Genomic DNA, 15,773 nt, shown 5'->3' on the forward strand with positions numbered 1-15,773 from the left:
CACACACACACACACACACACACACACACACACACACACACACACACCTACCTACCTCCCCTCAAGCCAACCTCCCAGCTGATTCATTCCCTCGGGCTGTTGCTGGACAGCTCTGATCCTTAGAAGATTTTGCTAGCACTGAGCTGGTGTCTGTATCCCGGTAACTTCACCCATCCCTCCCCTCCTTTCCCGGGGAGGGAGTGAGGGAGCCGCCTGTCCTTACTCAGTTCTCCTGTCTCCTCCTTCTCCTCCGCTCTCCTCCCCTCCCCCCCGCCCGCCTCCCCTGCTCTTTCCTCTCCCCTCTCCCGGGTGTGAAGCACTCAGTGTCTTCGCCAGCGTCAGCGAGGAAGGAAAACGAGCCGAGGGACAGAGAGCGAAAAGTGGGAGGCTTTCAGCATGGGGGAGCCGCCTGAGGGGCTCTTCGGGACGCCAGGCCCGGCCAATTCTCTCTCCCGACCGTGGCCCCTGCTAGACGGTCATTAACTGGGGAGGGAGGGAGAGAGAAAGAGAGAGAGAGAGAGACAGACAGACAGAGAGACAGAGAGAGAGAGAGAGACAAAGAGAGAGAGAGAGAGAGACAGAGAGAGAGAGAACTTGAAAGTGGAAGGAGGACGGGAGAAAAGAAGAGTGGGGACAGAAGATTCAGGGAGAGAGGCGAGATTGGAGAGAGGAAGAAAAGAAGGGGGGGGGGGGGAGAGGACGAGGGGGGGGGGGGGGAGGGGGGGGGGGGGAGGAAGGGGGGGGGGGGGGGAGAGAAGACTTAGGGGACCCAAGGAAAGGGAAGAGAGGGAGAGAGGAGACAGAAAAGAGGGAAAGGAGCGGAGAGGGGAGAGGAAGAAGAAAGGTCCTCGAGGAAAGGTGGAGCAGGAGAGCAGAGCTGAGGGGCCGAAGAAACAGTGGAGTGGGTGGCGGGGGAGGAGAGCCGAGTGAGAGAGCTGGGCCGGTGCTGGCGGCCTCCCCGCGCTCCGGGCAGGGGCGCGGCGGGGGCGCCATGCCGGGGGGCTCTTAGTGTGGCCGGGGTCGCCTCCCGGAAGAGTCCGGGAGGCAGGGGGGATGCCCATGGCTCGAGCAGCGCCCTGGCGCCCGCTCCCCGGGCTGCTGCTGCTGCCGCTGCTGCTGCTGCTGGCGTCGGGCGGGACGCGGGGCCGGGCGCCTCTCGAGGCGGGGGCTCAGGACAAGGGCGAGACCAAGCCGGGTGCGGGCGGCAGCCCCAGCCCCAGCCCCAGGCCCGAGCGGGCGCTGGAGGCGCCCAGCCTGCCCCCCGGAGCGGGCGGAGACAGGTGCCTGGGCTATTACGACGTGATGGGTCAGTGGGACCCGCCGTTCAACTGCAGCACGGGGCCGTACCACTACTGCTGCGGGACGTGTGGCTACCGCTTCTGCTGCCGGAACGCCCCGCGCCGCCTGGACCAGAGCCGCTGCTCCAACTACGACACGCCCAGCTGGCTGCAGACCGGTTCTCCGCGCTCGTCCGGAGGCTCCCTAGACGGCGGCACGGGCGGCGGCGGCGGCTCCGGGGCGCCCAGCCCGGCTCGCGACCGTGCCCACGTAGCCGTCTACAGCGTGTGCGGGGTCGTGGCCGTGCTGGCGCTCGGCGCCATCCTCACCCGCCTGGGACTGGACAAGGCGCACAGCCCGCGGGCCGAGCGCGCTGTGGCCAGGTGAGTGGCCCAGGCCCCCCAGAACGGCCTGGCCGGAGCTCGTGGCCCGAGGCCAGGGCTCCAGGCACACGTGCCCTGCTCTCTACTCGGAACCCACCCTCCACTGCCCTCCTCGTCCTTCCCTCGGCCTCCTTTCCCTCTCCATCGCTCCTTCTCTCTGTTTTCTTTCTTCCTCCTTCCATCTGCGTCTTCGTTTTCTCTGTGCCATGAATCTCCTTCCCTTGTGACTTTCTATCTCTCCTCTCTCCCTCTTTCCCTTTTCCTCTCACACTCCCTGTCTCCCCCTTCGTTCCCCCTTTTTCCTCTCTGGACCTCCGGCTTTCCTTATCTCCTCTTGCTTCTCCTTCACGTCTGGTTCTCCTTTCCTGTTGTTCTTTCTTTCCCATTTTTGGCTCCTTCCTTCGTTCTTTCCCCGGGCTCCCTGCTTTTCCTACCTTCCCACTCTCCTTGCCTGTTTTTCCACCATCCCCCTCTCCTTTCCTGGCTTTCTCCAATCTCTTTCTCCTTCCCTCTATCACCTATTCTCCCTATCTTCCTCCTTCCTCTTTTCTTCTTTCCCTTTTCTTTTCCCCTATCTCTCCTCCGCCCCTCTACCTCCCTATTCTCTCCTTCTTTTCTCCCTTTCTCACACTCTCTCTCCCCCCTTCCTTCCCTCTTTCTCATTTTCTTGCTTTCCCTATACCCCTTCCCCCACCCTTCTCCCTTGTGTCCTGGGCTCTCTGCCCGAGATAGCTGATACCCTGTTTCCCTCCACATCTTCTTCTTGACCTTCCTAGCCCAGTGTTCAAAGCTGGCCTCTCCATGGGACTCAGAGCAATGATTAGCTATTGCCCTTCTGAGGGGGGAGGGGAGGGAATGCCCTTTTTCACCAAGGTTTCAACATCTGTCTAGCCTCTGTGGGGGGCACAGAGCCCACAAATAACTGGGAATTAGGTAGGACAGCGTCCCTCCCTGCTACAGAGAACTGATGACAAGTAACTCCAGCTGCGTATGAGGTGACCTGGGGTGGAGGGTGGAGGTTTAGGGAAAAATTCTGTCACCACTTTGGCTTGTGTTTAGTGATAGAAATGGAAGGCTGATATTGGGAAGAAAAAATGTGTGCTTACAGACAACCCTACCTGAATCTCTGGACAATGCTGCATGGGTTTGTAGTGGGGAAGGGACTTAGGGTGTGCCTTCTGGCTTCTGTCCCGGGAGAGGGGCTGGTGCAGGGCCCAGGCAGGTGTACCTGTGTGGTGTGCTGGAGGCCTAGTCCAGCCCTGGTATCTGGGGGGTTTAGTGGGCAGACAGGAGGTTCTGAACACACAGGAGTGACATGAGTGCATGGCGGGGTCTGGAGGGTAGGAGGAGGTCTGTGACCTGCCCCCAGTACACACCACACACCAGTTCCCACCGCCTTCCCCTCAGTTTTCAACAATTCAGTACAACCTGTTTAGCACCTATTCTGCACAAGGCACTACGGACACATAAACAAAGTCATGCCCTCAAGAGTTTCCATTCTACGGGAGGCCTACCCACCACATGTGCCCAGAAGAGGAAATGCAGGTAGGACGTAACGGGATATGAAGGAGAAAGCCAGACAAAGAAAATTTGAAGACAGCAAAAATGCTACCAGCTAGAGCAAACAGGGAAAGTTTCATGGAGACGGTGCCCCTGCCCTAGTGGAGCCTTGAAGGAAGAGAAGGAGTTTAGCCACAAAGGACAGGAGAGATATAGGACAAAAGTTCAATAGAAGGATCAAGTGAGGGGTTTTTGAGGATGGGAGAGACATGGGTATGTTTGAGGGCAACAGGGAAGTAGCCAGTAGACAAGGAGAAAAGGAAGATATAAGCAAGAGTGAGGATGAGAGGAGCAATCAGCTGGAGGGAACAGGAGGGATTGGGATCATTGGTGCATGTAGAGGGTCTCCCTTAGTAGGGACAGGGGCCAGCTCTTCATGTGCCACAGGGACGAAGGAGGAGATAGTGATGGAGGGGATCTGAGGGCTAGGAGGAGAGGAAGGGAGAAGGGGTAAGTTCATTGAGAGGTACAAGCCCAATCCCATGGGACGTCCACAGATGCGTGCTTATCCACAAGTGTGTACAAGTTCGGTTGTGTGCTTCTGATAGTCTGATGCAGTGTTCAGGGGAATGGTATGATGATCGAGCCGGTGTGTTTTTGAACATGTCGAAAAGATCATGACAGGCCACAGCACTTACTTGAACCTAGCAAAATGAATTCAGTGAAGATAAATGTAAAGTTTTACACTTGGATTAAAAAAATTAACTTCACATAACAAACCAGGACGGGTGGGGAGGCCTAACTGGATAGCAGTTTGTCGGGAAAAGATCTGGTAATCTCAGTGGACTGCAAGCTTGACGTGAGTGGTCAGCGTTATGTGGTAGCCCCCAAATGCTAATTCAGCCTTGTACTTCAGAGCTGCCAGAAATAGAGAGGTGAGAGTCTGTCCTCTGCCCAGCTCAGACCTCATGCGGAGTGTTGGTTCAGTACTCACTGATACAGAGGAGGGCAAGGAGGAGGGGGATATGTGATACAAGGACTGGCTGAAGGAACAGAAGATGTTTCACTTGGGGAAGAGAAGATGGGGGATGGGGTTGGACGACAGCAGAATAGTTACTTGCGTACAACTAATGGAAGACCTGCTGTGTGTAGGAGGGCTTAACCTGGTCCTGCTTGGGCCCAGAGGGCAGGACAAGGTGGGGGGAGGGTGCAGGGAGGCCAGTTTAGAGTTGACATCAGGAAATCCTTCTGAAGGATGAGACCCATTCCAGATAGTGAGCTCCCTGTCGCTGGAGGGCTTCAAGCAGAGGTTGGGCAAGGCTGTTGGAGAGGGGTAGTCTTGGTCAGATCCAGGCTGGACCAGGGGGCCTCCCTTTTGACTCTGAGGTTCTGTGAGGCTGATACTGGCCCCAATGCAGGGAGCCCCTCCCCTGGACATTGAGGGACGGGACGGGCATCCCTGGGTCTCAGCAGCTGCCTCTGGTTGGCTTGCATCACCTCCATAGGGTACCAGTTCTCTTCAGCCTGAGGGCAGTGAAGTCTCTGGGCTGAGTTCCGGCCACGTCAGCCCCCGGTCAGCCTCCCAGCGTTGTCCTCTTGCCTCAGCAATCCCCTAAGGAAGTCTCTTATGAGCCTCTACCTCCTGAGGGCACCCATTTGCCTTCACCTTAAATCTTCCCCTCAATACCACTCCCCTTCTAGTACTGCCCTCTGGGCCAAGCAGAGAGAGGGGAGAGCCGAGGAAAGGAGAAAAGACATCTGCTGAGTCCTCCAGAGAGGAGTCTGACTCAGTGAGCCTCGCCATCTCCCTGGGCTAGGAGAGTTTCTGGCCTGATGCTCTCCGGTCTTCTCTCACCTTATCACCTGGTCCTAGGATGCTCTTTTCTCTGCTAACTTGTAGATCCCTTGCCAAGCACGGTCTCCTGGTAAAGGCTGACGTGACTTGTCCTCCGAACGAGGGTTAGGGTCGCCCACGCTTCTGCCCCTGACCCTAGCTGGGTCTTTGTCCACATCATCTGTCTCCTGGGCAGTTCTCTGTCCTCCAGGCTTCTTCCTAGCCCTGGCTCTTTGGAGTCTGTCAGATCATAGAATGGCAGAAGGAGCTGGGCACCCTTCAAGAACTCACTTATTTTTCAAGTGTTTTACATTGTTACATCGATGTCTTTGGTTTTTACATCAACTATATTTCCCAGTGAATCCCACCTGGTCCCCTTGTAACAAAGAATCAAATTAATAAAAGCAGTTCAACAAAACTCACCAACACATGAACATAATCTGACATTACAGCCAGTGTTCCACACCCTCTCCCATCGACACAAAGGGAGGGAGGGAGATCCCTTGTCGTGGCTCTTTGTTGGGGCCAAGCTCGGTCATTATAATGTCAGAATATCTGATTTCAATGGTATTGTTAGCGGTAGTAGTTCTTTCTGTTTACCTTGCTGGAGTCTTTGTGCTTATTGTTCTCCTGGTTCTGCTCATTTCACTTTGCATCTGTTCATATAAGTCTCCCCTTGCTTCTCTGAATATTCATCATATTCATTGTTTTTTGGAGGTATCAGGGTATAGTGGACAGAGTGCTGGACTTGGAGCCAGAGTTGGGTTCAAATCCCTCCTTAGGCACTTATTAGCTCTGTGATCCCAGGCAAGTCACTTAACTTCCACTGGTCTGTTTCCTTCCTCAGTAAAATGAGGGGGATAGACTTAGCGACTTCTCGTCTACGATCCTATGATTTGACTTCTATATCTATGATCTTATGATTTGTCCAATTACATTTACGTGCCTCAATTTAGCCATTCCCCAATCAATGGACATCTACTTTGTCTCCAGCTCTTTCTACTACAAAAGATGCTGCTATAAATAATCTGTCCAGTATGGGACCTTTTTTTTTTTAGCATAGATATCCTTGTTACACACACACACACACACACACACACACACACACACACATGCACACATGGGAATCTAAGGGGTGCCATAGTGCATAGAGTGCTGGGTCTGGAGTCAGGAAAACTCATATTTTTCAGTTCAAATCTGGTCTCAGACACTTAGTAGTTGCATGACCTTTGGCAAGTCACTTAACCCTATTTGCCTCAGTTTGCTCATCTGTAAGATGAGCTGGAGAAGGAAATGGCAAACCACTCCAGTATCTTTGCTAAGAAAACCCCAAATGGGGTCACAAAGAGTTGGACACAACTGAAAAACTAATAAACAACAATTATATATATATATATATGCTTATATATACATGTATGTGTGTATATACATCTGTATGTATGTATGTGCATGACAGACTAAGCAGAATGCCAAATGCTCAAGCAGATATTTGTCCTGTCCTTGTAAAAACAACTGGGCGGGTGGCTCTTCCTTGTCCAGTTGTTTTTATCTTCGGCATGAGTTCCTCTCTCCCTTCACCCAGTCAGAGAAACTACTCAGATAAGGATCAGAGATCAACCAGGAGGAGAATCTGGTCAAGCATGCTCTTTAGGGGGTCAGAGCACATGTGTGGAAGTGGCCCAACGTGATGCTCAGCTCCATCACTCTTGTTATAAGAGAATTTCTAGAACTATGTCAAATAACAGTGTGGAAACAGTGTATGCGATACTAGTTTTTGTTTCATATATATACTTTTTAATCCTATTTTTAAAAAGGTCCTTATATTCCTAAGCTTTGTAGAGTTTCTAGCATAAATGAGGGCTCTACTTTACCAAAGGCTTTTTCTGCATCTATTGATATTATCACATGGCTTGATATGTTTTTGTTTTTAACATAATACAATACATTAATTTTTTCCCTGATGTTTAACCCTTTTGTATTCTCTATTTAAGTCCAACTTGATTACATTGCATAATTGTTTGGAAATATTGTTATAGAGTTTTTGCCAGAATTTAATTTAAAATTTAAAATTACTCTCCACTAATTTTATTAGTCTATAGTTTTCTTTCTTTTCTTTATCCTTCCCTGGTTTAGGTATCAGGGCTATATTTCTCTCATAAAAGAAGTTTAGTAAAGTACTTTCTCAATTTTTGAGAATAATTTTTGTAGTATAGATATGAATCTTTCTTTAAAGTTTTCCTATAAATCTTTCTGGATTGTGGTTTTTCTTTCTTCTTTTCTTTTTAATAATTTATTTATTTTTAGTTTTTAACATTCACTTCCCATAAGATTTTGAGTTTTAAATTTCTCTCTCTCCCACTCCTCTCCCTCCCCCAAGACAGCATGCAATCTGATATAGGCTCTATTTATACACTCATATTAAGCACATTTTCCCATTAGTCATGATGTAAAGAAGAATTAGAATCAATTGGAGGAAGCACAAGAAAGAGGAAACAAAACAAAACAACAAAAGAAAAGGAGAACAAAGAGTCTGCTTCCATCTGCATTCAGACTCCATAGTTCTTTCTCTGGATGTGGATACCAATTCCCATCAAGAGTCTTTTGGAGTTGTCTTAGATTCTTACATTGCTGTGAAGAGCCAAGTCTATCAAAGTCTGTCATCACACAATGTGGCTGTTACTGTGTACAGCGTTCTCCTGGTTCTGCTCACTTCACTCAGCATCAGTTCATATAAGTCTTTCCAGGTTTTTCTGAAGTCTGCCTGCTCATCATTTCTTTTTTTTTATTAATTTATTTTGATTTATCAACAATCACTTCCATATGCTTTTCAGTTTAAAATTTTTCTCCCCTTTCTTCCCCACCACCCTCCCCAAGATGGTACATAATCTGATATAGGCTATACATATACATTCCTATTAAACATATTTTCACATTAGTGATGTTGTAAGTAAGAATTAGAACCTATAGGAGGAACCACCAGAAAGAGGAAACAAAACTCAACAGAAGAGGAAGAAAAATAAGAAATAGTATGCTTCAATCTGCATTAAAATTCCATAGTTCTTTCTTTGGATGTGGATAGCATTTTCCATCATGAGGCCTTTGGAGATGTCTTAGATCCTTGTATTGCTGAGAAGGGTTAAGTTTATCAATGTTAGTCATCGCACAACATGACTGTTATTGTGTACAATGTTCTCTTGGTTCTGCTTACTTCACTCAGCATCAGACCATAAAAGTCTTTCCAGGTTTTTCTGAAATCAGCCTGTTCATCATTTCTTATAGCACAATAGTATTCCATTACACTCATATACCACAACTTGTTCAGCCATTCTCCAACTGATGGGCATCTCCTCAATCTCCAATTCTTGGTCACCACAAAGAGAGCTGCTATAAATATTTTTGTACATGTGGGTCCTTCTCCCATTTTATGATCTCTTTGGGATACAGACTTAAAGTGGTATTGCTGGGTCAAAGGGTATGCCCAATTTTATAGCCCTTTAGACATAGTTCCCAATTGTTCTCCAAAATGGTTGGATCATTTCACACTCCACCAACAATGCATTAGTGTTCCAATTTTCCCACATCTTCTCCAACATTTATCATTGTCCAGTTTTGTCATGTTAACAACTCTGATAGGTGTGATGTGGCACCTCAGAGTCGTTTTGATTTGCATTTCTCTAATCAATAGTGATTTAGAACATTTCTCATATGACTATAGATAGCTTTAGTTTCTTCCTCTAAAAACTGCCTGTGCATATCCTTTGATCATTTATCAATTGGGGAATGACTTATATTCTTTGGTTTGTTGTTGTTGTTTTTTTTTTTTGGTAAGGCATTTGGGGTTAAGTGACTTGCCCAGAGTCACACAGCTAGTGTTATGTGTCTGAGCCTGGATTTGAATTCAGATAGTCCTGACTCCAGGGCCAGTGCTCTATCCACTGTGCCACCTAGCTGCCCCGAATGACTTGTATTCTTATAAATTTGACTCAGTTCTCTATATATTTTAGAAATGAGACCTTTGTTAGAGACACTAGTTGTAAAAATTCTTTCCCAGTTTTATGCTTCCCTCTTAATTTTGGATGTATTGGCTTTGTTTGTGCAAAAACTTTTCAATGTAATGTTTTTCTTTTTTTTTTTCTTTTGTTCATTTGGTAGTTCCTTTACAACTAGTTTGATTTCCTCTGTAACACTGGCTACCGTGGTCCTCTCCACCTGGAAGGCTAGGTAGGTTCAATTTCAGTCTTCCCCAAGGATTTTCCAGTACCCGTGGGATTTGGGGGTATCTAGGTAAATGGCTCCAGCCCCACTGATGTTGTTCTCCCAAGCACAGGGAGCGGGCCCAGTTTCATTAGTCACTTGTAGTAAAATTAGCTTTTACACAGAAGTATTTACTTCAGAAGCTATAATCACAAATACACAAACTTACTCCCCCAATATGTAGGAAGCATAATTCCTCTGCCACCCACCCTTACCTTTATACCACCTCCGTCTCTGGGGAAGGAAAGCAAATTAGGTTCATAGAAGAGCTTGGTTCCCATACAGTGCAGTCCTATTTCCAAGTCCAACCCCTAGGCTTGAGCCTTAGGTACCCTGGCTCCTCAGGACTTCCATGCCAGGCTGGCTATCTGTATCATCCCACCTGCTATCCTGATTCCTGGCTCATCATGGTTTGAACTTCAGGGTCCTGTGGAGGTCACCCCCAACACCTGAAACTGAGAAGGACAAATAACAGAACAGAGACAAATACTCCAGTCCCATTTCTTGGAGCCAGGAGAAAAGAGGAAGAGCAGAAGGAAATCCTTCTCCTCTCACCAGTTCAGTTCATGACGTCCATGCTGTGGGTGAATTGGGATCTTTGCCCTCTGCACATAGCACAGAAGAGCAGCCAAAAAGAGCATGGCAAAAAAAGTGAATGGCTCAGTCTCAACAGATTTATTTTTTTAATTTATTTTTATTATTTTTCAGTTACATATAAAAACAATTTTTAACATTCATTTTTTAAAAATATTGAGTTTCAAATTCTTTCCCTCTCTTCCTCCCCTCCCCCATTCTGAAGAAGGCAAGCAATTTGATATGGATTATACATGTCCAGGCATGTAAAACACATTTCCATACTAGCCATGTAGTGAAAGAAAACACCACCATCAACCAAAAAAAAAAAAAAAACCCAAACCAAGAAAAATAAAGAACATTAAAAAAAAAAAGTTTGCTTCAATCTGCATTCAGACTCTATCAGTCCTTTCTCTGGGGATGGCTAGTATTGTTTTTAGTCATAAATCCTTCAGAATTGTCTTGGATCGTCGTATTGCTGAGAATAGCTAAGTCATTTCCATCTGATTATTGCACAACGTTGCCATTACTGTGTACTACATTTCCCCGGTTCTGCTCATGTCACTTTGTATCAGTTCATGGAAGTCTTTCAGGTTTTTTTGAGACCATCCTGCTCATCCTGAGTTTTAGAAACACAGACTGCCATTCAAAGGAGGTCACCCCCTCACCCCTGTGATCTCATTGCTTCAGGGAGCTCCTGATGAGGAATCAGTGAAGATTGGCACTTTGGCTTTTGTAATCTCACAGTCATTGGGGGCATTGTGAGGTTAAGTAACCTGCTCAGGGCCACATAGCCAATGAGAACATTGCTAAGTGTTGGGGATACAAATAGTAAAAAAAAGTCTCCACTCTCAAGCAGCTCACACTTTAATTTTGGGAGACGATATATGTGGGATTGCACAGCTGCAGGATGGATGGAAAGGCCTTGAGGTCCTAAGGTTGCATCAGGAAGTAGATGGCAAGACCCAAGACTCCATGGGGTGCATATCTGCCCCATGGGTGAGGACCCTGGAGGGGACACCATTGAGAAGTGGAGAGTGGACCTAAAGGTCAGGGTGGAGAGGGTTGTCGGTTCTTTCCAGCAGGAATGAGACAATATGTGTCAGAGGCAGGACCTAAACCAAGGTCTTTCTGACTTTGAGGTCGGTTCCCTAACTACTGTGCCACGCTGCTTCTAATTAAGGAAATAAAACTTCTAAAATTTGTCTGCTTTGTCTACAGTCAAGGAGGTGGCAAGAGCTTTCCTTCCACTAGATTAGAAGGGGAAATGAGAAACAAGAAAAAGGAGAGGCTCTCTTGCTCCAGGAATGGAAAGGGTAGCGAAGAACTATGAATGAGACTGTCAGAGATTCACCAGCAACTGGGTATGATTCAAGTTTAATCCATTCTTTGCTCCTTTGTCCAGATAAAACTTACTCATATCTTCCTTGAACCTGCCCAACAACTCGACTTCACTCCCAGTCTGATCACCTCCACAGTCTGCCACTTGTGGTCATCAGTTAAACAATGGCCATAGGCCATCCCTCTGCTTCATGTCCAGATGGTCCAGAATGGAGTCTCCGAGGGCATGCTCTCCTAACTCTCTCTTTCCTCCTCCCCCTCAATCTCTCGTGTTTCAAGGAATTTGTGGGGTTCCGGTAATGCTTATCCGTTCACCTTCTAGATACTTCTGGTCTATTGGACTCTATAGAAACACTGCTAGGGGAGAGTTGGTGCACTCATGAAATGAGGGCTAGATATTCTGTTAATTTGATTTATCTCTTCTTTTTAATTAGATTAGCCAAAGATTTATCAATTTTTTTGTTATTTTTTTTCCCTCAAAGAACCAGATTTTAGTTTTGTTTATAAGTTCTATATATATACTTAAAAATTTTCCAATTTATTTTTGGCCTTTATTTGTATATTTTCTAATTTTCAATAATTTCTTATTCAGTTCATTAATCCTATCTTTTACTATTTTATTATTCTTAGGAATTTATTCTATTTGTTATTTTTGTATATTCTCAGGGATATAATTATTCCTCCTAGGACTGATTTAGCTGTATACTGGGAATTTTGTATGTTGTGTCATCATTATCATTTTCTTTCACATAGTTATTAATTATTCCTATGATTTGTTCTTTGATCCATTAATTTATTCAATGTCATTATGAAATCTTGACTTCGGTCTATATCTTTTGATTGTACGCCCTATATTAATTACTTGTAGTGTATAAAAGATGTTTTAGTATTACTTCTTTTTTTTTACACTTCTTTATAATTTCTCTGTGCCCTAGCAAATTATTTATTTTTTTAGGAAAGGTACTTTGTGGTGTTGAGAAATATATTCTTTGGGAGGGAGGTAGGGAGGGAGGGAGGGGGAGAAAAATTGAAAACTCAAAAGCTTATGGAAGTGATTGTTGATAAATCAAAATAAAAAATATATATATAAATTTTAAAAAAGAGAAATATATTCTTTAATATTCCCAGTCAGAAGATGCCATAAGTCTTTCAGCATCAAGTTCCCTATCAGTTTATTTAATTTCATATTTTCCCTTTTATTTCTCTTTCTGTTACATTTATCCAGGTCTGAGAGGAGAATATTAAAGTCTCCTATTATTATCATGTTACTATCTATACCTTAAAAATGTAGTTAACTTTTCCTTTATGAATTTAGATGCTATGTCATTTGATGCATATATTTAGTTTGCTATTGGTTATTGTTTGTGGTTCCTTTAAGCATAATGTAATTTCCCTGATTATCTCTTGATATTTTGACTTTTTATTTTTGCTTTTTTTTTTTAATAGTATGATTATAGCTACTGCTTTTTTTGGGTTCACCTGATGCATGGTAAATTTTATTTCAGCTTCTCAGTTTGATTCTCTATGTGTCTTTGATTTTTAGATATGTTCCTTGTATACAACAGATTATTGGATTTTGTTTCTTAGCCATTATGTCATTCTCTTTCTTTTTATTGGATTATTTAATCCATTCACATTTAACGTTATGATTGTTAGGTTTATGTTTTCTTACACTTGCATTTGTAGTAATACTTTTAGAAAATCTTCTTCCTCTTTTAAGTCAGTACTTTGCCTTTGCAATTAGTTTTATTTAAACTACTTTGATATTAATCTATCCCCACAGGCTCTTTTCCCTGTTTCTATTTATCTACCATTTCCTTAGTTATCTATTTCTCCTCATTTGTCCTTTCTCTTTCCATACTCAGTTAAGTGATTAATTCAAAATGCCTCCTGTCTCCTCTCCAAATTATTTTTATTTACTTCCTTTTACTGTACTTTTTTTTCTGAGATGTCTTTCTTTGGTTGTTGTTGTTTTACTTTTCTTCTACTTTGAATTTTATTTTCTGGTACATGGGCTATGTACCTTTATTTATTCTTTATTCTCTCTGCGTTCATTATGGGGTTAAAGCTTCCACCCAGAATGTTTTCTAGAGTATCAGGTCAGAGCTCCCTCTTAACTTCATTTTGTTTGTTTGTTTGTTTTTAGTTTTCAACATTTACTCCCATAAGATTTTGAGCTCTAAATTTTCTCTCCTTCCTTTCCCTCCCCCCTCCCCAAGACGATGTTCAGTCTGATATAGGCTCTACATGTTAAGCATATTTTCACATTAGTCACATTGTCCTTCTTAACTTCTAACCATAACCACGTTAATACTTTAGATTTTGCCCCATCCATCCTGTTTTCTGCTGGGCCTTACTCCCAAACTGTTTCAGACAAAGTGGATGATTAGCTATTCCTCAAATCCTTCCTGCCTTCTCTCACTTTTGTTCATTTACTTTCCCCCATGGAAATTTCCCCCATGGCCATTTTCCCATACCTGGAATACACTTTCCTCATTTTCAACTATTGAAATCTTTCTCTGCTTTCAAGGTAGCTCAGGCCACACATCTTCCTTGAACACTTCCCTAATTTTCCCCAACCTAGTAAGGACCTCTCCTTCCTATAATGACCATATCTCCCCTTTTATTTGACCTCTCTTATGCCTGTATATTCTAACTTGCATTACTTTTAACTGTGCATATGTCCAGTCCCTCCTTATAGATTGTATGACAGGATGACAGGAAAGAAAACATGTCACTATTGTCTTTGTAACCCTTGCACTGAACAAAAGCCTTTGTATGCCATTGGTGCTTAATATATGCTTGTACTTAATTTAATTGCTGTGTATTCTGCTGGCAGAACTGCTGATTTAAAGATTAACAGGAATTTTCTAATCCACCAGATCCAATGACCTTTTCTCAGTCTCCTTGGTCTTTCTAAAGCTGATGACTCTACCCTTTCCATCCCCAAACCACTCTCTCCATATTCCTAGATGCTCTTCTTTCTTCAGGTGCTGAGATGTCCCACTCTCCTGGCTCACCTCCTACCTCCCCTCCTGTTCCTTCTCTGTCTTCTTCACTAGCCCACCTTCTTCCCAGCCTTTTAATGTGAATATTTCCTAAGGCTCTCTCCTGGACCCTCTTCTCTCCTCCCTCTGTACTCTGTCCTATGGTACACTACTACGTCTTGGATTCTCAGACCCTTCTCTGACCCTAACCTCTCTTGGGAGCTCTGGACTTGCCTCTCCAGCTGCTTGTAGGACATACCTTCATCTGAATGTCTCCACTAGCCATTCAATCTCAGCACTTCCAGAATGGAGTGGGTCACCTGACTTCTGAGTCGGGGATGGGGGGTGGGGACCAGGTTCAGATCTTGGTTTTGCTTTTTACACCTTTGTGGCTCTGGAGAAGTTATTTCTCTTCTTTGAGAAATTTGTAATTCTTTTTTTTTTTTTGGTAAAAATGACGTTCAAATGAAGTCCATTGAAGATGGGGATTCTCATTGTCTGGAATTCCCCCCCATATTTACCTCTTTGTAGCTTCCTCCTTGGGCCTCAGTTTCCTCACTGGTTAAAAAAAAGATAGGGGTTGGGGGCTTGGGGCAGCTAGGTGGTGCAGTGGATACAGCACCGGCCCTGGAGTTAGGAGAACCTGAGTTCAAATCCAGCTTCAGATACATAACACTAGCTGTGTGACTCTGGGCAAGTCACTTAATCCCCATTGCCTAGCCAAAAAAAAAAAAAAAAAAAGATGGAGGGGGAGGCTTTGGTCTCTGAGGTCCAGTTGTAAATCTTCGAGCCTTAAATCTTCTGCTCTCTAGGGTCAACGTGAACAAATCAAATCCCGTTTTCACATCGAAGCCTTCAAATGCTTGAAGACAACTAGTCCCCACCCTCATGTCTTAGATTTTTTTTCTGGTTAAACATGCCCAGTTCATATTGTTCGATGATGAATGAATGAATAAATGGGGAAAAATATTTTTTAAGCGCATACTACGTGCTGGGTGTTTAGTACCCAGAAGATACAAAGACAAAAGGGACAAGCTTGCTCTCTCTCTCTGGTGGTCTTTAGGGCTCAGTGGCAGGCCAGGAAAACAATTTAAATTCCATTTCTCTTCCAGGGTGGAGGGAAGGCTTCCTAGACTAGGTAAGAATCCAACTGGCTCTTTCCATGTCCCTTCACACAGCGCCCCCCCCCATTGAATCCTGGAGGAGTTGGCGGAGGGGCGTGGACAGAGAAAAGCTTCCAGGTGGGGGGGCAGTCAGGAGCAAATCTGAGCCGAGTTCTCAGGGGCCTGGGGGGTCCTTGCTATTCTCGCTGACTGGGAGATGAATTAGGGATCCCTGTGGAAGTCAAGCATCTCAGGATGGGGATTGAGCAAGGGGAGGGAAGGGGTGGGTGGGAACTGTGGGCTGGGGCTGAGCTCAGCTTTAACAGGCTCAGAGGCTTAGCAAGGCTTAACTCCACTTGGAAATCGCTGTCTTCCTTCCAAGCCCTCCCCCACTCCCCTTTCCCAAAGTTCAAAAGGAGACAGGCCAATTTACATAAATTTCCATATCATTTGGGGCCTTAGAATAGACTAAAGCATGTCAGAGCTGGAAGGGACCTTAGCAATGATACAGTCCAACCCC

At 45.1% G+C, this 15,773-nt stretch overlaps 1 protein-coding gene across 1 annotated transcript in view; it reads left to right on the plus strand.

The window, feature by feature from the left end:
* Nucleotides 1-1,053: 1,053 nt before the first annotated feature.
* The window catches only part of SHISA8 (shisa family member 8), a 31,644-nt gene continuing 16,924 nt past the window's right edge, over nucleotides 1,054-15,773 (plus strand). The window contains exon 1 of the mRNA XM_027871312.1: nucleotides 1,054-1,661. Within this exon, the coding sequence (XP_027727113.1) occupies nucleotides 1,054-1,661 (608 nt within the window). The remainder of the gene's footprint in view (nucleotides 1,662-15,773) is intronic.

Source organism: Vombatus ursinus, unplaced genomic scaffold, assembly GCF_900497805.2.
Source record: "Vombatus ursinus unplaced genomic scaffold, bare-nosed wombat genome assembly UNPS02003292.1, whole genome shotgun sequence".
NCBI lineage: Eukaryota > Metazoa > Chordata > Mammalia > Diprotodontia > Vombatidae > Vombatus > Vombatus ursinus.